Source organism: Pithys albifrons, chromosome 3 (assembly GCF_047495875.1).
Source record: "Pithys albifrons albifrons isolate INPA30051 chromosome 3, PitAlb_v1, whole genome shotgun sequence".
NCBI classification, from domain to species: Eukaryota; Metazoa; Chordata; class Aves; order Passeriformes; family Thamnophilidae; genus Pithys; species Pithys albifrons.
In genome coordinates this window covers 10,905,532-10,927,129 of record NC_092460.1, presented here as the reverse complement: position 1 = coordinate 10,927,129, position 21,598 = coordinate 10,905,532, and the positions used below count along the sequence as shown (strand labels likewise).

The following is a 21,598-nucleotide window of genomic DNA, read 5'->3' as shown; positions in this document are numbered from 1 at the left end:
ATAAGACATTTTTTAGTTTTAGACTCTAGTATTATCTGTGGAGAATACACAGTCACATACATATGCATCAAAGAAAGACAAAGAACTGATCTTTATATCTTCATACACAGCTTGGCATGGGCATAGTATGATGTTTAGTATTTCTGTTGGGCTGTCTGTACTCCCTCACCAAAAAAAGCTCACTCTGTCTATGCAGTTCATAACTGAGCATTCCTTTCTCCAAACAGGATGTTTTGGAGTATTTTGAGGCAATGACTGCCAAGAACTATCCCGAACTGCTTAAGCAGAATGTGTGTGGAGGAGGGTGAAACTTGTTTCATGAAACAAGTTGCACAAACAACAATGTCCTACCTGCGCCCAGTTGCTGAAGGCCTGCCCATTTCCTCCATAAGTGACAAGCTCCTGAGGAAACTGAAAAAGAAAATTTAACAATCAGGCAAGCACTTTTCTGAAACTTTCACTGTATCTCTGAGCTATTTTTGTAATCTCAGCAATAAATCTTTTTTAGACCTTATTTATTGCATCAAAACTCTCTAGGTTCTTGAAATCAGAAAGTAGCATCATAAATTAAGAAAAAATTAATATTATTTTTCAAAATTATTTGTTACGCTAACAATGGTATCTTGGATGCAGAATGCTACAAAGTGATTCCCTGATTACAACCATCCTGGTAAACTCACTTAAAGAGGAAATATGTGAGCTCATGGTTTGGTTGCCACTGGCATTCATAGCTGGAAGAGTCCAAGACCAGGAGGGCACATCTGACATTTGCAACAAGATGCCTTATACTGAATGGTGCTTCTAGGGATGGTCTTTGGTCCTGTGATCCCCCATCTGTCCCTGGGGGATGAGCTTCCAAAGACACAGGAAGCATCAGCAATAATTTTTCAACATAAGCTGTAGAAGCAGAGCTGAGCCCTATCTATGTCTCAGGCAGTGACCAAGCTCCTGCATGTCTGAATTTTTCAGTATTTGTGGGAGAGCACACACAGGGAAGTATCTTCCAGATTTGCAGTTAATCTGTGAATACAGTTCCCTTTCACTGCACCTTACCTGAGCCACTGAGGGGTCCAGATTATTCATGATCATCAACATAATGGCAGCAGCTGATTTGGTCTTGCAAGGGTATTCTCCTATGGGGTATGCTCTGAAAGGGTGGTCACGGAAATTTAGGAGAAACATTCCAACACACAGCAACAACCAGAACAACACACCCCACAGATATATCCCTGCATACCATGGGTACTCAAACTTGTTTAAGTTGCAGGCTTTTATTCAGGAGGGAAAGGAAAAAAACCAACAGAAAGTGCAGATCTGGAATTACATATATACCTAAACAGGCAAATAAGGTTTTAACTATTATCAGAACTAATAAAAAACAATAAATTGTATTCAGTTTATCACCTGCTGAATTGGTTAATAACAATTGATAAATATGGTGGACACAAACTTTCATGGCTTTTTAACTGGACTTTTTTTTTTGAGTGGGATGGTGGCACTGGCCTTCAACAAGTTGCCAGGCCAAGCAGCTAAGGAAAACAGCATCCATGGAAGTTGCCTTCAGGCTCATCAAGCCTTGTTTAAGATATTATCTAAGAAAAAAACCACTTGGTCTGAGTTTCAGGCCCCAAGAGGTTCTAAAAAACCTGAAGTAGTTAGGAGAAATATGGGCCTTTTTACTAAGATGCACTTCATCTAGGAACTTGAGAGGTGAGGTATGGGAAACACTCACAAAGATATTCCTAGTCAGGTTTCCTGGCACTAATGTACTGCAACCATCTCATTGTTATCCTCCACCATCTGTTTGACATAACAAATTGCTCTAAAACTTCTACTTTTGAATTTATACTGTAGCTGTTTAGGGCAGGGACTGTTCCTTTGCTGTGTTTGCACAGATCTTAGCACAGCTGTGCTGAGGGCTCTAAGGTGTGGTACCAAAAGCAAGTATAACCACGCATCAAGAGTTTTACTCTTTCCTTTGCTGTAAACACCACCACCATTACAGATGTTAGAAATTCCTAAAATGCATAGGATCATTATTCATGGATTCTAAATAATCTTTCCTTTTTGGGCCACAGATCTTCAGTGGCTGGGTCCTTACTTTGTACAGGGAAGACAGTTACACTGGAAAGGTTCAATTAAAGAGTGTGTGTGGCTCAGATTCACGAACAAAGATTTGGGAAGGGCTCTTCCCACGTGGGTGTGCCCTTCCAGCCTGCACAGTGGATTTTAGGTGAGGCTCAGTGTGCGCAGAACTGGCCCCACCGTTTCAGTCCTGAGGTTCATCTGCCACGGCCGAGCAAGCTTGGATGGTGCCAGTGAAGTCCTCAGGACTAGAACCTACAGCACCCGGCATTTCCCAGGAGGTCTCCCATCCAAGTACTAATCCGGGGCTGACCCTGCTTAGCTTCCGAGATCTGACGGGATCGGATGTCAGGGAGGCATTTAACTGCCTAATTAAAGAGTACCAGCTACAAAAAAAAATTGGACATCCACTCTCCAGGATTTCTGTGGAACAAAACCAATTCATCAAAAGGAAATATTCGCAGATAATATTCCTCAAATCATAAGAAATCGGACTTGCAAGTATCAGTTGAGTGTGCTGGCATGGGCATATGGCTGTAAAATGCAACTGTGCTCCCTGGGACATACACAGCAAAAATCAGATATTATCACATTACAGAGAACAAAAGGCATTTTCTTATTCTGAGACTGCAATAACCTGTAAGAAAATGCTCACTGAAATGGTCACAAATCAAAAATACTTGAAGCTATCAAAGAATCACTGACACCATTATTGGAAACTAGCTGCTGGACTGTCTCATCCAAGCCAGCTTGGAAGGTGTTATCACCTGTAGTTTAGTGTTAGGGTCCTAAGTGCAGCTCTGCAGTGTCTTTCAGAGAGTCTTCCAATTGTCCTGCCCTTAGCTGAATTCTGCAGCATCTGACCCAAGGCCAAAACAGACAATGTAGAAACAGTGAAAATCTCTGGGAATCAGAGTGCTTTCCAGTTGCTTTATTCAGGTTTCTGTATGGACAGTAACCAGGCTTCTGCTGATGCAAAAAGGAATCAAACAGTCTAAAAAAAGCAGCTAGCCCCTGACAGCCCTCACTAAAACTGTTCTGCTTCACAAACATTAGCCCCAGCAGACCTAGAATGAAGTGATGGTCCAAGACCAACAGGCACAGCATATATAAACCAGAGTGACATACAGGTTCCAGTGGAAAATCACGTACTGTCTTTCTTTTAAGCTGAGAAAACCTGCTCTGCTTCAAGAGCACAGATAACTCAACCAGGCACTCACAGCAGGTCTCCATTAATTCATCTGGTCTTGCCTCTTGGTTCAGTTGAGACTTGACTTGGAGCAGCTCAGGACTACTGCAAATTTTCTATCAAGGTTGTAATTGCAGGTCTCTTGAGTAATGGCTGGCCTCTAGAAACTCAGACTTGCCATGGGGCAGAGCCTTTGAGATCCCTGTGTGTGGTAAATCTGTCATTACCAAGCACATAACCTCGCTCAGTCCCTTCCCTGCATTGAGTGGTGCTGAGCTTTCCAGCAGTGAGGCTGCCCTGGCCCAGTCACAGCCTACCCAGGATACACACTATTCCCCTACCAGTCCCTTGGAGCATTCCAAAACACCTAGAAGCCTTCCCTGGAAGTGAAACCACTGTGATACACAGAACATGGGAATTATCAGATGAGCTGCGTTAGTATCTTATGACATGACTTCTACAAGAGGTAAATTAGGACACAGCAATACCACTATTTAAAGGTCAGGTAAGCAAATGGCAGCCAAATACAATGTGAACTAGCCAGTGCTTACCTCATCTCAATATCTGGGAAGAATCTGTACATGTAGATGTGACCATAAAGCCGGAGTTCTTCAGCAAATTCTGGTGCCAACTTCTTTTGTATTTCAGGTGGGAAATAACGCAAGGCATTGCGCAAAGCCAGCTGCCAAGAAAAAAAATAAAAGAGAAAAGGAGGTAATGGGTGGTCCTGAACTTTAATCAGACTCAGCTGGAAACCTGCCTAAGCCATTGCAAGGACAATGCAATTCAAAGGCCCAGCTCCCACCAGGGGAGCTTTCCTACTGAAGTGTTTCAACCTGCATCTTTCCATGTAGATTCAACTGCTGAAAACATGTAACCATCTTCTTCCCACCTGTCTCCCCAAATCTGCAAGGAGAAAGCTGGGAGAACTGGTAAGTGCTCAGTCCTATCCATATCCATTCATCAGAAGGATGAATTCCCTCTCACAGTGCTAGGGAGCACTGAATTATCACGGAAATCATTCTTCAGAGATCCTTTGAGGTGAGACACTGAAGACCCTACTGTACTTTTATTCAAAAGGGATCTAAGCCTACCCTACTGTACTTTTATTCAAAAGGGATCTAAGCCTGGATTCCTGTGACATGCTCCCAGATGAAGATGCTCTTGGGCTACGTTTTGTGGAAGATTCACTCCATTTAGCATCCTAATGTATTGCAGTGGTGATTTACATTATTTTATTGATGCTACATGTATCACTCCCAAATTAGCTAATGTGATTACTAGGCACTTAATTAAATTCTGCAGATGATACTACGTGACTTATACTCCTTATTGCCTTCAAAGACATTAGCCATGGTTTTCAAAGTACAGTATGTCCTTTTGGATGAAAGAAACCATAAATAAATCAGTATCTTTAGTAACAGTCTGTTAAGTCATGTCTTTATTCTGTGTTTCATTTGATTAAAACCATCATGAGAACAACCCTTTAAATAGACTGTTTCATGCAAAGATCTTGTAAGTTCCCTGACAAATAGTGGCACTATCCAAATGACTTTAAGTTGGAAAGATTCACAAATTATATGGAATTTCATATCGTCATTGGGCTGATTTTAACAGCCATGGAAAGGATGGAAAGGAATCAAAGTTTGCATCCAAATCTGATAACAGCTCAGTTTTTGAGAGGGATGAGTAGAGCACAGATAAGCCATATTTGTGACACCTGTTGTTTGCACCTCAGTTATGGAAGCAAGTGTCTTCTGGAGGGAGTGAAGGAGTGGGCTGCAGTACAGACATCTAGAACCACCCAGTCTAGGTATCATAACCATCCACCCTGGTAAGCAGTCTTGGAAAGCTCTATAAGGCCCTCAGCTCAGTAGTTAAAACTCCTCATTCAACCTGACTGTGCTTTGGCTCTTGTGGCTAAAGCCCTCCAGCCTCTTAATTCAAGTACACTGGGCTCAGATACCTTAGAGCACCCTGAAAGAACAATATCTCTAAATCTAAAATGCCTCATACTAAGAGAGGTTTTTGTTGGCACACTTGCTACTGAGCAGGCATTCATCTTCACAGATCAGTGAAGTTATGCTGATTTACACCAGCTGAGGATAAGACCAGTAAACCCCTACAAATTAGATTTGCCAATCCACACAGGGAATGACAGGGAGAAATAAACCTATTTACCAGATGAGAAAATGCAAATTCCATCGTCTATACCACTTTATTCTTGTTCAGTCAGATTTCTCAAGGGCATGTTACTAATATACAAAAAATCCCTGCTACATCCACACCATGACAAAATGCACAGGGATTTCCAAAGTCAATCTCATGTGAGCAGCCACCACAGTGGGATCTAAATCTTAGAAATTTATAAAGTACAAATAAAATCACCTGCACCTCTTACAATAACAAAATCAAGAGTCAAGCACTGGTATTTTGTCTGCCTTGAGAACTGCAGAGAACTATAAGGATGTTTTTTTTGTTTCCAATGTGGCAAGGATCACCCACAATATTTGATCAATATATTATTTGTAATAAAATGAAACTGATAGGCAAATATGTTTCTTCACCCTAAAAATAAAAGCAAGAAAAATCTGGTAAGATTTTCAAATAAATTCAGTTAGACTGAACCTCTATCTTATTAGTGTTAAACACTATCAGAAGCCTGAATTTTGATGATGCAAACATAAATGAAACATGAACTTGAATGTCACATGAAGGATGGGAAAGGCACCTTGCACAGACAATAGAGATCTCATAAAAGAGGACTAAGACTATGGACTGTTTAACTTAACTGAATAAAGGTGACATTTGACTGCTGTGGCACTGCAAGATAAATGTCAAAGCAGGAAGAAGCTTGAGGGAAATGCTAGAAAAGGAATAAATAGCTGTGAATTACCTGTAAAAAATGTAATCTTGGAATGAGAAGAATTTAAATGTAAGTCATTCTGAAACAGTCTCTCAATAAAAGAGCTGGGCCACTCAAAAAGGTGAAGCCTGACTGCTTTATGAAAGGGCAATTACCATGTGCATTGGGAATAATTTTACATATTCATTATTGAGTCATAAACTGAATAACCTGAGAAAGGCACTCAAGGAGCAAATTCAAATAGTCTGATCATTACGCTTTTGTGCAAGGACAATACATTTCATTAAAGCACCATAAAAACCGTTATTCTACTATTTAAGTAGGATTGATTTACCTATAACTGAACATTACATTCTGAATATTATTGTGCATTTGATATTTAGGTGTCCTTCCTATTCATAACTTTCACTCACAGAATCATAAGCTGCACATGCTCAGTACCTCTGGAAAACCAGGTCCAGAGTTCATTGGTGTCTTAAAAAATAATAATGGCAGTTATACTCCTGAGCCTTATGGGCCATTAAAAAAACCCCTGCTCTGAATTTTATGAGTTACTGATTTAATTCAGTTCAGTGCAATGTAAGCACCAGATGCCAAGTCTTCCTCTTAGATCTGCCAGCTGGTCCTAACATTTGGTTCTTGTGTTTAAGCTCTAGTCACTATTAGGGTGTCTTTTTTTGTATTCCCTGGCATTTATATAGTAAACCACGATTCTGTTGCTATTTAATCAATATTTAGACCTCTCAATGTCAACAAAATATAGTCAAAACAACCTATGAAATCCTGCTCCAATCGATCAGTAGTAAATATATTTGGGGGGGTGGATTGTCTTGAGAAATCAAGTAAATGAGGCTCTTTGTTATTTAGTGTTCGTTGAAGCGCCAGTGCATCTTCAGAAGGAGTGTAATTTATTTCCACTTTCTAAGACGATGATCAGGACTTCCAATTTAAGACTCTTGAGACATGCAGACATTAAGGTTTGCAGCCTTCTTGTTTACTGAGGGAAAGGAAAGCAGGAGGAGAGAAAGTGATGAGCTTAACTCTACAACAATTTCCTTCTTAACCCCTTTTCTAGTAGAGATGGTGCTTCCCTCCCACCTGCCATCTTCTGGCTGATGACAACCAGGATCCAAATCTTCGGTAGCACTATTCTCTAAACAGCAGGCAAGATTCTTTCATTTATTATTCCTTCTGATAAGTCCCAGTTTCAGTTAGCTCAGTTGGAAAGTAAACATGGAGATTCCTGACTGTCCATTGCTGTAAATGCCCTATGAACTGTGAAAGTTTAACCAAATTCTTTATCACCCAGATGTTCCAAAACAGGAGCTAATATGTTGATCTTCCCAAAGTACATATAAACTTTTAAACTTGGCCTCATTTCTGGATGTGTAAAGGAACCACAAAGGTCAAACATCCCACTTCTTCGCCAGAAAGTAGAAGAACAACTTCAGGTGCTGAGTGACCTCCCAGGCTCTGGCTTTCAGTTCATCATTGGAGGATGTCACTAAGCAGCAAAGATGCTCCCTAAAGGATTGGGAGCCCAGCAGAACAGGCACCTCACCAGCCAGGTTCCAACCTCAGACTACCTGAGGGAGGCGAGCAGGACAGTCCAGGGATGGCAGCCAGGTTCCACCAGGAGTCCAGATCATCAGGCAAAAACAGGGTGATGTGCAGGTCCAAGACCAAGCTAGGACTGCAAGACAGGACCATATCTGGTGATGGTTACCATAGAGAACTATAGCCCAGAGATCACCAGGGAAGCTCAGAGTGGGCAGTCAGCCCATAGGTTGGAGACCAGAGCAGTAAAATCCCTGACTGACCACAGGGACACCATGTGATAGAGCCAGAGACACCTCAAGCATAGCTGAGACTAAAGTCCTAGGCCTGAGCTTAAATGGAGCCCCTAAGCCTATGAGCAGAGACATAGGCTCTGGGTGGAGACATCAGGAAAGGCTCATCAAGGCCCGTTACTGACCTAACTGCCTTGCCACAGAAACACAAGTGATGCTGCAATCAGGTGACAGAAGACCATGCTGGGTAGCTGAGGGACTGTAAGGTGACTTGGCTGTAAGATCCATAAAGGGATTGCTCCATTTTTTCTGATCCTGAGCAACACTGAGGAGTGCACATTCTTCCCAAGATGCTCCAGCTTTATTGGAATGTCAGTGAGTACTGAGCATACCACATCCTTGTTCTGCAAAGGACACATCACACATAAATTTTGAGGGTAGTTTCTTTGTTGCATATTCAGATTAAGATACAGATGCTGGGAAACAGAAAGCTAGAGTTTCCTGCGCTGTGGAGGGAGGGAAAGAGAGAGGATGTGGCTGTTTCAGGCCTCAGGCAAAGAATGCTGAAGGAAAAGAACTCAGGAAACATATAATCAGAATCAGTTCTGAGATATGGCTTGATTTATCCAAGAAGATTAAAGTTAGTATGATAGGAAGAACCAGACACTTCTTCAGCAAGTCCCAAAACACACAGTTCTTTATAAATCTCACTTGCAGGATTTCTATTATAACCACAAGAGGAGGCCCAAGAAAATAAAACATTGGCAGTGCTCAGGTTTATTATTGTAACAAGGTCTAAAACTGGAATGAAGGCATATGAATAGAGGGACAAATCCCAAGGAAATCAGAAGAACATTATTAACTTCACTTCTGTCAAAACTTCCTCTGAATATTTCAGTTAGAAAATTAACACAGTGTCATACATAAAGACATGTCTCATAAAATGCTTTAGCATTACACACTGTCAATAAAATCTGGAAGCCTGTCCCAAGGCTTGAAAAAGCCTTTTAGACAGACAGCCTTTCTGTCTACATGGTTTTCTAAGCATGGAACACCTCTTAAAAAAAGTGATTTGACTTTTCAGATATGAAAAAAATACCAGTGGAGCCTCTAACCCTGTTAAGAGTTTAAGGTGGAGGATTAAAGTAAAATAATTCAGAAAGGAAGCTTTAAAACCTTTAACAGTCTAATAAAAACCCAGCTAGTATGACCTCTTATCACAGGCAGGAGGTAAGATGGAGATATGAGAGAATGTGACACAGTGGACTGGAGGGAGGCAATGAGTTTACTGCCATCTTTCTCCAAAATTTAAAGGAGGCAGGAAAGTATTCCAATTTCTATATAGGGAACAAGGAATTTCAATCCTCAGGTAAAGAATAAAGTTTGACTTCCTTTTGGGAGATATCTTGTCCTCTCCTGCAACATGGACTCCTTCCTGCTTCCGGAAAAAAGTGATTTAGCAAAGGCAAGGAATAGAATAGAGATGACTGGCAATGTTCTGACATGCACTGAAGATCACTTCCCACTCCTTTATCTTCAAAACCATCACCACAGCCCTCTCTGCACACTTGGTAGCCACACTTCCATGTGTCTGAGCTGTTCCAGGATGTCTCAGCCATGAATGCTCCTGACAGTGAAGTAAATCCTCATTGGATATCTTAACAGCTGTTCCTCTTTCTACCCTTTGACTAGACTCTCTTCTGCTTGTGGAAGTGGGCTTAGAAAGAATTTGACTGCTGATGCCAGTGGGGAACTCCCACGAAGGCAAGGAAGCTGTGTACAACTTGTTAGTGGGGAAGGAGCTTCTGTGTTCTGACCACAATGTCACAGTATAAGTGTTGTTACATGTGATGAAGCACAGCCTTTCAAACTAAGGAACCCATCTTATCCTCTCCCACACAAATTCCTAAGGATCTCCACCCATTAACTATTGTTTTCTGCTGCTGATTTTTTTTTTAAATCTAGAACATGAAGTAATGCAATGGTTACTTAATGTGTGCATAGACTATTCAAAGAAAAAGAGACAGAAAAATAATTACGCAACTGAAGAGAAATAATTAACTCCCTACAAACTTGCCTAAATTGCAGGATGCCCAGACTGACTACTGGTTAAAATAAATCACCTTTAGATCATTTTTTGCAAATATACATATGTCTAGCTGCTACCATGATGCTGATTCATCACCTATGATGTTTATTTTATTGGAGGGGTTAGCTCACATTCCCATACATATGCAGTAGTTTTGCAAGAGCATCCAGAATTTCATCTTTAGGGAAAAATGTTGGATTGACAGCACTGGAGTCTAATGTCTCTTGTTTAGACATTTAAAGTCATGGAAGCTTGTGCAGCAAATCTTTTTCATAGCAACCTGTTTATTCTGGAGGAGGAAGAAAGGAAGTGAGCAGAAGAGTATCCAGTACTTTTTCCCACTACACACTGAATTATATAACACCAAGGAAGTACATTTGCCACAAAGTTGGGTGCACACTCAGAAAATCTTTTGAGACTAGCAAGTCTGCTGTCCCAAACTGCATTTATCTGAAAGGAAAAGAAGTGAGGACCTGTGAAACCCCAAGTTACCTTTTTCTCCTGAGCAGTGAGATTGGGGGTTCTCACAGGTGCATGGGGTATTCCTTTTCTTCGACCTTTGTTTTCAGGCAAAGGGTTTAGAGGAAGGCCATGACAGATTTCCTTCAAGCTGGTCATTGCTGAGGAAACACCAGGAGGACAAGGCAAACTGGAGAGGTACAAGGAGTGGGCGGTACAAGGAAGGTGCAGGCACGCAGGATGCTCAGTAGTTCAAATGCACCACCACTCTAGGGTGATCTCAGAGAGGACAGCCTGTCCTCTGGCTTCTGCAAACAGGGCTGTCAAGCAGAGAGGGCAGGTGGTACAGATGACACACCTCCCCCCTTTCTGCCATGCCATTGGCTCTTCCCTCCTCCCCCAAAATGAATGATTCACAGTGTTGGCCGTTTATTCTCTGGGTGCTTTGTCAACTGCCACTAGAGCAAACTCAGTCACTTTTCAAAACACCTGATGTCCGCTGTGTCCCAGTGAGAGTGACAGACTGGAGCTTGAGCCTTGCCTGAGACCTCAAGGATCATATAGTTACATTACTATAGTTTAGGAACTAATTAAAGTTAATAATTATTGTTCACATCACTGTTCATACACACTTTCAGCTAAGATAGGCATTCTCTGTTTGACACCTCTAGGTATGGGCTGTTCCTCGGATCTCACCAATTTGTCTTCTAGACAACAGTAGTAGTCAATGATAACAGCAAAATTTCCCCCTTAGGTGTTAGCTCCTCTCAGCTCACAGGCATGAATGGATTTTTGTAACATTATACTGGAAATGTACTCATTAGCACTGGTAGTGGATTTCTCAAGATAGACAATAATTGGGAGGAAGGATGAAGGCTTTCAGTTCTATGTCAGTTTTATACCCTACAGTCAACTACTAGAATGTCTTTTGGTACTGACATCCAGGCATCCCAGGTAAATGACTGCACTTAACTTTTATTTTCCCCTCTTACCAGTGCAACATGAACTTTGCTCTTCATTTTGAGTTCTTGTTTAAACTGTGCAGAAGCTACTTGACCTTTATTACATCTATTGAACTACAAGTGCCACAGTTTGACATGGTGAAATTAACTGGGAGAAGCATTTCAGTTAGGAATGAGCCTAAAACCTGCAAATAAAAAAATTACAGCATTTCCTCACAAAGACAGCAATCTACAAGCAATGACAACAAAGCACAATTATGAAACGACAGCCTCTCATTAATGTCAGATCAGCTTTAGCTCTAGGACATCCTGCACATCCCCAGCTCCCAGTGAAGATGCTTGAGTTGAAAGAACTCAGAACATCCCAGGGGAGCAGAGCACAAAGCAGACTGAGACCCTCTGAAGGATACTGTCATTTATGGCAGGAGAATTTTGTTTTGTAATTAAACAGTATTTTAGTTGCTTTCAAACAAAAGGCAAAGACAAAAAGGAGAGGGAGAAGCTACCATATTTTTAAGTTTTCTTTTGGGTTTTCAAATTAGAAACATATCAAAAATAAAGGAAGATAAGGCTAACGTCAGAAAATTCTACCCCAAAATGTAGCCAAATAACCCTGCCTTACATAAATATTCCCACACAGAAGGAAATAAATCTTTCCTTATTCTTCTTTGTATGACCTACATTCTTCAAATCCCTCTAAGGTCTGATCCTGCATACACATGAGCACAAGAATAACTCCCTCTGCACTGGACTCCCCTCGGATATGCTTCCCTCTATGACGTCAAGAAGTTATTTGCATTATATTGATAAGAAACCTGAGGAAAGAGAGAATGAAGATGTGGGGAACACACACCCTGAGTTAATCTTTTTTCCTAGGGTTGGACACTTTCAGCCCCTGATCTCTGCATGCTGCAGTCTCTCTGTGTCCCTGGGAGCTTTGTGTAGGAGTTACCAAATCCGATTTCAGGGATTCTGCCAGCGCAGACATCCCAACTTCTCCAGGCAGCTGCAAGTTCCTCTGCTGCCTGGCTTGTCCCAGCTCCTGCCTGTGATTATGGAATGAAACTGGTGCGTGTGCCCGCTCGTCCACCAAGTGATCTTTATCGAAACCCGTCCCTCTCTCTCCCTAGGCCTGGGGGTGCCCGGGGGTGCGGAGACCGTGTCCCACGGGCTCGGGGCAGGTGTCATGTGCCGGGCGGGCTGGCAGAGGGTGCTGCAGGGACAGACGGACGCGGCCGCGCACTGAGACGCACACACGGACACACACGGGCTGCTGCTGGAGGGGAGGATGCGGCTGGAAAACAACGCCCGCATCTGAGTCCAACAAGGACCAGCCCGGCCCAAGAGGAGGTGCGGGACGGACCTAGGGAAAGAAAAAAGACACATATAAAGCCCAGGAAGAAGATCACATGTTTTAATAATCCCCTTTGTAGGCAGACAGGACCAGAGAGCTGCCCGGTTAGGACTGAAGGACGGGCTTAGAGGCTAAAGGGAGGCAGAGACAAAACTTGCAGATAACTAACCCGCCCTCGGGAGAGCAGGACCCCCCCAGCCTTAAGCCTTGCTGTAGCAGCAAGAAGGAAGGATTCTCCAGCCCCCTCTCCCTTTCTCCCCCTCTCGTCTGGGCGCTGGGCATTGCATCTCCATCCCGGGAGAGAACCCCTGCCCGCGCCTGCCCCTCCCCGGGATCCGCAGCCCCCGCATCGCGGTCAGGAGCCAGTCCAGGAGCAGAGACCGCCGGGGATTGCCCGAGCACCGGCCCCGGCGAGCTGGCGTTGGGTTTGTTTTCCACTCCCCTGGCGCTCGCTGTGTCAAGCAAATCCCTTGGAGGTGGGGGAGAAGCGGCTTCCGTGACAGCGGAGGGAGGAGGGAAATAAAATAAAATAAAACAAACCAAAATTAAAAGGGAGAAGAGCCAGGAAAGCACTTGCTTCTCATCATCTCTCAGGGAGCAAAGCCAACTCTGCTCTTCTTATGACCCTCTGCTGCAGGGAGCAAAGGGAGAGAAGGTACTGGGGAGCACCTCCTAACAAAGCAGGGTTCAGGCTGCCCGGACCCCCTCGCTACCCCGGGTAGCAGCAGCCTGCGGGAGGTGCGAGGAGGTAGGGAAGGCTGCCAGGGTGAATCCAGGCAAAGCCAAACCGAAGCTCCACCAAAACCAAGGATCAGGAATGAAAGTTTCGAAATAGTATCCAAAGAAGCGCCAAGGACCGGACCGAACTGAGCTCTCCGCCTCGCATCAGCCCTCGATGGTGCATCCCAGGCGCTGCGTCAGGGATGTGAACGTCCCCTGACCGCTGCATGGAGAGAGGTAAAGACACAGAAAATCCCTGTTATTTATTTATTTATTGGAAGCAATGTATGGGTGACACCCAGAAGGCATATGAGCCCTGAAAAAAACTAAACCACGTCTGGACCCAAACGAGAGAGAAGAAGAATGAGACAGAAGCCTTGACCCCTGCACTGAGAGGAAGGTGAGCAGAAAGAAAGAAAGAAAATACAGAAAAGCCATGCAAGCACCAAACCTGTAGATTACTGCAGGTCTTTTTTGCTTCACTAAGGACAAATATTTTACTGACAGCCATGCAGCATAAAGGCATCATGCTGATTGTGTTCTTGGAATATTTTATTTCTGCCCATGGGGAAACAGGTAAGCAAAATAAATCAATATTTTCATCCTGAAATATTTTTTTAATAAATTTAACAGGGGGAAATGGGATGAAAGTCAGCTCTGTTTGTGAAAAAAAATGTCAGCATCTTTATTTTAGATTGGATTCTTACAAGGAATTTGTGTTATCTGCAATAAGCAGCTTTATACTTTTTTTCTTTCCAAACACTTATAGGATATACAGGTTCATTCATCCTTACAAGCAAAAGGTGTGTTAGTTTTGCAAACAAAAGTAAGAGAGAAAGAAAGAGGTAGGTGGACTGAGATATGCTGAATGTTGGTTTTGAGGATGAAACACTGCCTTCCTAGGCAGGATAAGAGTGAAAGGACAACATCCTTGGACAGCATCACTGTAGGAATCTGAATTATTCTCTTAATATTACTTAATATTGCATCAGTAAAAATCAGAGACACTGTCTAGGAATTCCTATTTATCCAACACAGTCCACTCATACACTGTATTCCCTGACTTAATAGTTAACATGCATTGAACAGGATTTATATTAGCATTAGAGAAAAAATGGATTAGAACAGAAAGAGAAGTTAACTAGTTGTGTGTGTATATGTGGGTGTGCAAATATACACATGATACAGGAATGATACAGCTGTAATGGCATTTACATAGGGACCTAAAAATACCTGGATTATGATAAAGAAAATTTCCTTCAGGAAAAGAAGAAAAGCATTAGATTCCCCCCCCCCCCCCCCCCCCCCTTACTCCCCCTCTGCCTTCTGCTGTGGTTTAATATATCTTTAAGAGGTATTAGTTACAAAAATTCAGGTCAGAAAAATAAAAGTTATTATTGATAAAACAATGATACATCCTTGGTGACTTTTTCTTTGAGATGCTGTTCTTGGGATGTCTCTTCTTGTACAGGAAAGCATATCAGTGGTTTAAATTTCACCTGTGTGCTCAGAGTATTGGGACAGGAACAACATTCTTCACGTAGTGATTTGAAAGTAATTGAAGTGCTCAGCTGACCTGCAAGCTCCAGTAAAGGCAGAGCCAGATCAAGTGGATTCAGCTCAGTTTATTCCCTAGATAGAGCCCTTCTGATGACAGACAGTGGATTTCCATAACTGCAAGAGATATTTTCTTGAAAACTGAAAACAGCTCATAAATTTAAAATCCTATCATATTACCCGGTAAACCATTTGGGGGAAAGGCTGTCACAGCATGACAGGGAATGAAGGAAGGAGTATTTGTGCTGTAGTTAGTGTCTTATTTTGGGCATTCGCTGATTTCCCAGGTGAGGATATAAGTTCCCTATAGGATATATATGTTGACAGCACAGAAAGGTTTCATATATATCTTGTAAAGTTGCTGACACTTGCAGAAGGCAGCCTGTTACAAACTAGCCTAAATTTGCTCTGTGTCTGAAAACAGATCTTCAAGAATATTCAGCCCCCAGCCAACTGCTTGGAAAGTGAATTTGAAGGGAGGGGGTGTGTTCTGTGCGGAGCTAAACTCACTCAGAATAACAGTGCAGGATATAGTGAATAGCAACAAAACAACTGGATACTGAAGGTGGTGCTGCTAAAGACTCTGTCTCTTTAAATAAATATTTGGTGCTTGATCAAAATGTTGCACTCTTAGCCTGTGAAAGCACAAGCCTGCTCATTTTTGAGTCTTTTTTTAGAGCTGAGAGGTGTACAGACAAGTATGTTTTTGGCATACTTCCTTAGCCTGTACAATAAACTCCCTTTTCAGCTGTATAACTGATCCCTTCTGGTCAGAAGCGAAAAAAATTGATGCGGTAGTTGTATAGTGAGTACAATATTTGCCTTCTGCACTCTTTGTACAGAGAAGACACTCTGGGTTGTCAAGACTGGCTCCTTGGATCTTTAAATATAATGCCATGGGGGGAAAATCCCAAACAGACAAACAAAACAAACCCCCCACCTTATTGCTTAGTCTGAAGCATCACCCTGGGTTTATACTGAAAGATGTGACACTTGGATGATCCTTCCCCTAGTCTTCTTCAGATGGAGGACATTATTCCCCTCAAATATACTCTGCAGTGATCTGAAAACTCTTGCATATTGAGACACTTAACAGGACTGACAACAGCTTGAGCTCTTGCTTTAGCCCTACACTTCCCCATGTAAGCAGTGGCCTGGGAAGCAGCACCTGGGCCAGCTCTCTTCCCAGTGGGAGCCCTGAAAAAGAGGATGTGATGTGGTAAAAAATGGTCATTTCTACCATCATGTCTAATGTCAGTTGCATGACTTGATTATCAGCAGGGTTTGGTTTCCTCTGGTCTGAGGTCATTCAGCTCATCTGCAAATGAAGCTGTAGATGTTAGAGCCCACTGCTGCTCCAGAAGGGATGTGGGCAGGCAGACTCCCACTGGCCACTATGGAAGAGCCTTGGCCTGGGATCTAGTCCTTCTGTCATGGAGGCATGTTGGTTTCACAGCATATTCTGGACTTCACCTCTGGGGTATTTAGGAAGGATGGCTCATTATCCCCAGTTATCACACCTATTTTGGTCCAGAAATTCATCAGGCTATTCATATATAGATGAAGACTTGCCAAACTTACTGCAAGTTGGACCCAGACAAACCAAAGAGTTGTACAGCACTTCTGTTTTAACCAGTGTCAAGGGATAAAGTTCTAGGTATGAATAATAAAAACTTGAGCAACTCATGTTCCCAGGGTGGTTAGCTTTAAAATAACATTGAAAAGTTTCTGGCTATTAAGAAAAAAGTTAAACATTTATACAAGTGAAATCCATGTTGGACATACATGCTGAAACTATTCCATCAAAAACACTGTAGAAGATGCCCAAAGGTTTTACTGTTTCTCAGATCTGTGAAATTTGTTCTCCTGAGTCACTGCAGGAGACACAAAATCATACATTTGCATATGGAAAAGAAATAAAAATTCCAATACAAATCACTCATAAAATATTAGGCATCTTTCCAGTCACACCAGCAGGCTTTGGATAAGTTGCCATATGACCTTTATTCTGCTGGGTATCCAATCAAGGGTGAAAAAAACAAAACCTGGTAAAAAATTGAACTTGTTTTTAGTTAATATCTACAATGTTCTGTTGCATTATGAGTTTCTGAAGTAAGAGATCTCTATTTGAAGTGGTGTCCCCGGAATATGAATAATATGACCTCCCTTGAACTGTGTGTTTCTCTAATCACTCGATAGCACCATTGCTGTAACACATGCTGGGCATGTTCATTGACCTGCCACTTTGTGGCACAGCTCTGAGGGACTAGAAAACAAACAAATAAATTAATCATACCATCATCCTCCACGGAGGAAAAGGTAATCAACTTCATAAGAACACACAGTGCCCATGTGTAATCAAACTGTTTAGTTCTTTATGAATTATTCAGTGAGTTCTCCTGGCAGTTGGGGTAGGATGTTTGTTTGTTTGTCTGACTGCTGTTTCTCTTCTGCAGCAGTGCCCCCTTGCTGTCCAGGTTCACCAGTTTGTGTTGCTTCCACAGAATCAGTGAGTGATGGAGAGGATGCAGTGTCCTTGTGGCCAAGCAATGTTCTGCCAATTGATTTCTTTAAATACAAAGCTTTTAATCGACTGCAGATTTTGTTTTCCAATCTCTCTCATTCTCTCAAACTCCCTTCTGCTAATTTGCACTTTGTTCTTCTCCCATTTTCCTAATGACACAGCAGTTCAGACAGGAACTGTGTATTGATGTTGCTGCATTAGCAGGCAGAGCAGACAAACCTTCTTGTGACTGATGCTCAGGAGAACAAATATCTTTCTTTCTTTTCCAGGTTCAGAAAAAAAATAGCTAGAAAAACTCAGCACAAGGCTAATAGACCATTTATGAGAAATACAAAAAGCAGACATTCCCTTTAAAAATGGGGGTTTTTTTGCTTTCTCACATTCCTGTCTGCAAAGCTTCTCCTTATACAACTTCTTAAATGTAGAATTTCAGCATCCTATTTCCTCTGTGAAAGCTTTAGTGGTGTAATCCATCAATAGAGATGGACTTCCTTTTAATTACATGGTATGTTTATCCATAATCATCCATAATCCAATAGCATTTGTAACATGGATCCATTCTTAATCAAAACTAAGTAACCTGATGCTTAGTCAGAACAAATGTTTGTTCAAAGCTGAGTTGTAAGACAAGTCCTACTGAAATTGTCTGGAGGCAAAGATGATGACACCTTTGTGAGCAAAGCTGGTTAATACTGAATCTACTTTAAAGACAGAAATTGCTGTGCCTTCCTTACTTCTATTAGTTTTTACCAAACAGCTTTGACATGAACAGGAACCTAAATGTCACTTGCAAAGACATTCTCGAGGCATGCAGTTGTAGCTCATTATCTATGCATAAGTATAGATTTTTCTTTATTTCTGGAATTCTGCATGACTCAGTGAAATTCACCCTCCAGTGAAATTGACCCTTAAGAGCTCACAAAAATTTCAAATTTCAGATGCACTGCAAAAATGAGGAAGTTCTAAAAAACTTCTGTGGAAACCTGAGTCCCTTCACAGGACAAAAAGACTTGGAGAAATTGCAAGGAACATCCTAGATAAAATCTCTGAATCTCCTGGTGTTCCCCTATAGCTGTACTGGGCTCAGATGGAATGAGAAGTTCACAATCAGACAGAAATTACATTGAAATGGCCATCAAACAGTTGGGATGGTGTGAGGACTTGGTGGAAGATCTCCAATAACACTAAGAATCCCCTGCTCAGTTAAAGGTGGGGAGCAAAGGACAGAACCAATAGAGGCAAACATCCCCATCTTCTCTCCATTCCTCATGAGATGATTTCTGCAACTTATCTCTGTGCTGGCACAGCGAGTGCTGGTGCGACTGAGCTGGGGCAGATTTCATTTCATTTATTTCATCTGAAGACTTTCAGGTGCACATGTAACTGAGGCACTCCTGCCCTCCAAGCTCTTCCAGTCTCCTAGGACTTCAATGGGATACTAAAAAAAATCTTTGCCAGTGAAAACTCTCCAAATTACCTTGAAGGTGGCTTCTATTTATTTTTAAGAGTAGTCAAGAGTATTTTTGGATTCTCTGCTTCCTTGCTACCTGAAGTTTAAGGCTACTTTATGCTGAATGTAAGCTAAAATGGTACACATCATTGGTCAATGGGATTCAGTGGACATACAATAACTTTGTTTTGTGTCCTAATCCTGGGAAGCCAAATACATGAAGTGTTTTCCAAAATATTGTCCATGTCTGACCTTTTTTTGTGGCCTGTGCAGAGGTGACACTGAGGAACTATGGACAGAACCAACACAAGCAAACCCCTGCACACTGGACACAATTTTTTACCTTAAACTTTCCTTTTGGAAAGAGGGATATCAGTTTAATTTAACTACATTTACAATTTGAGTACTTTTATAAAGGCTGAATTGAAGACCCCTTCCTTTGACCTAACTTGATTTTTAAATTAATTTTACCTGAGGAAAGGCTGAATATAAACCGAGTAAGGATTTTAAAATTTGACCTAGAATGTTGAACTAATAGCTGACCTTTGAACTGCTCCTAGATTACCCAGGCTTTATGGTCATCCTATGTTTCATTGGAAGGGTCATTTCCTGTAGGCCCTACATCCAGTCATCTGACTTGTGACCTCTTGGATAAGATTTATGGCCTTGCAAGGTCAGTCTTTAGCTCCTTCTAGAGTGTTAAGTTGCAAAGAGGACATGGTATGTCATTAGAAACGCAGTTTTCTCCAGCATGGTAATAAGGTTTTGAAATGACCTTTAATTCCACTTCACAAGACACTACTGATTTTCAAATAATTTTGAGACTTTGTAGCTATCCCTGTCTTAATTTAGAAATAAGTAAATATAGAGATTAAAGATACCAAAAATTTGCCAGTATTTGTAAACTTGGCCAACAGAATGTAGTCATCTACCTCCATGTCAAGGTATTTAAACAAAAGAGAGATTTGATTTTCAACTCTGCTATGAATTAATGACTCCACCTGATCTTAATAGGAGCTGTGGAATGTCAATATTCAGCTGTAGAAATACATGCTCTCTTTATATGTTTTTATATGTGATTAGTGTCTGTACTCTTTTTGGCAGGAATCATTGTCTTTTCTTCGTGTATCTACAGTGCACTGTCCAGCTTGACTTTGCTTTGTGATAATAATGAAAACAAATGCATTGAATAGATCTGGTCCTTCGATACAGATTTTAACTAGATGGAAAGTAAGAAAACACAAGATTTCTCTGGTAAAACATAAAATTCAGCAAGCCAAACCCACTGCATTTTCAACAGAAACCAAGGTTAAGCACCATTAAGCATCAGTTTCTGAGTTAGGCATCAAACACAAGGACTAGATTTATTGAGAAACTGCCTCAAAACTTTGTGTGTAAAGAGGAAGTAGGTCTCCTTTGAGGGTAAACTCTTGGATGTCATCCCCCAAACTCAAAAAATTTGCATGATTACCTGCATTACACCCTGAGAACTATTTGATAAATTCTACCTGGTGTGGGTTTTTTGCCTGTCTTTCAGATCCCATGAGACCACGAGCCTTCCGCTGTAATGGCCGTGCCTGCAACCCTCCAGTGGGAAACCTGGCAACAGGGAGGACACCAGTTACCCTCACCACGTGTGGCCAGAACAGCACAGAACTGTACTGCTCCTACCCAGACCAGAATCTCCTTCACCACACCTCCCATGGCTGTGGGCAGCCTCGCTGCACCAAATGCAATGCCAACCAGCCAGATAACTCCCACCTCCCTGCTGACATGACAGATGATTTCTTTGTGAACCCCACCTCCTGGTGGCAGTCTGCCCAAGGGGTACACAGGGAAGAAATCCGACTGGACTTTGAAACAGAATTCTACCTGACCCATGTCATTGCTGTGTTCAAGTCACCCCGCCCAGCTGCAATGGTGTTGGAAAGATCCCAGGATTATGGGCAGACGTGGAGACCCTACAAGTATTTCTCTGTCAACTGTACAGCTACTTTTGGGCTCCAGGATGACCTCATTGAGGATGGCTCCATGTGCACCTCCAGGTATTCAGATGCAGTGCCCTGCACCAGAGGAGAGGTAAGCAACAACCGAGGCTTGGACTAAGGTTAATGTCAAACAGCCAAAGAGTGTCTGAAAGCCAGAGAGTGTGTCAAAGAGGTACTGTGCATATAAATTAAGAAAAGGAGATCATCCCCAAGGGCTTTGTGTGAAGAAAATAAAGTGGAAGGATAGAAATTATATACCAATGAAAATGAATGGAAATGCTCTAACAAATTTATTTTATGAGAGCTGCACAGAATAGGATTAGCAGTGCCTAATTTTACTCTGCAGTTGCCAATAACAGAGGTAGAACTCCAACCAAGTTAGATGTAGGGAAACACAGATTTATAGAGTCTGATTTATCCAAACCACTTTCCTACCTTAAGATGACATGAACTGCATGGTTTTGCTTTTTTTTTTCTCCATATAAATAGTTCCTAGATGATAAGATGATTTTTATATACATAATTCCTCTAAGTTTAATGTAATTTTTCTTGCTGGTGGTGACTG

At 41.9% G+C, this 21,598-nt stretch overlaps 2 protein-coding genes across 2 annotated transcripts in view; one reads left to right on the top strand and one right to left on the bottom strand.

Moving 5' to 3' along the window:
* UROC1 (urocanate hydratase 1) overlaps positions 1–10,803 on the bottom strand; it is a 39,680-nt gene extending 28,877 nt beyond the window's left edge. The window contains exons 1-4 of the mRNA XM_071550463.1: positions 10,512–10,803; positions 3,826–3,956; positions 1,054–1,147; positions 352–411 (exon numbers count right to left, since the gene is read on the bottom strand). Of these exons, the coding sequence (XP_071406564.1) occupies positions 352–411; positions 1,054–1,147; positions 3,826–3,956; positions 10,512–10,637 (411 nt within the window). The 5' untranslated portion in view covers positions 10,638–10,803. The remainder of the gene's footprint in view (positions 1–351; positions 412–1,053; positions 1,148–3,825; positions 3,957–10,511) is intronic.
* Positions 10,804–13,236: 2,433 nt separating this feature from the next.
* Positions 13,237–21,598, top strand: part of LOC139669757 (netrin-4-like) — a 47,612-nt gene continuing 39,250 nt past the window's right edge. Inside the window, exons 1-2 of the mRNA XM_071550462.1 lie at positions 13,237–14,090; positions 20,583–21,124. Of these exons, the coding sequence (XP_071406563.1) occupies positions 14,024–14,090; positions 20,583–21,124 (609 nt within the window). The 5' untranslated portion in view covers positions 13,237–14,023. The remainder of the gene's footprint in view (positions 14,091–20,582; positions 21,125–21,598) is intronic.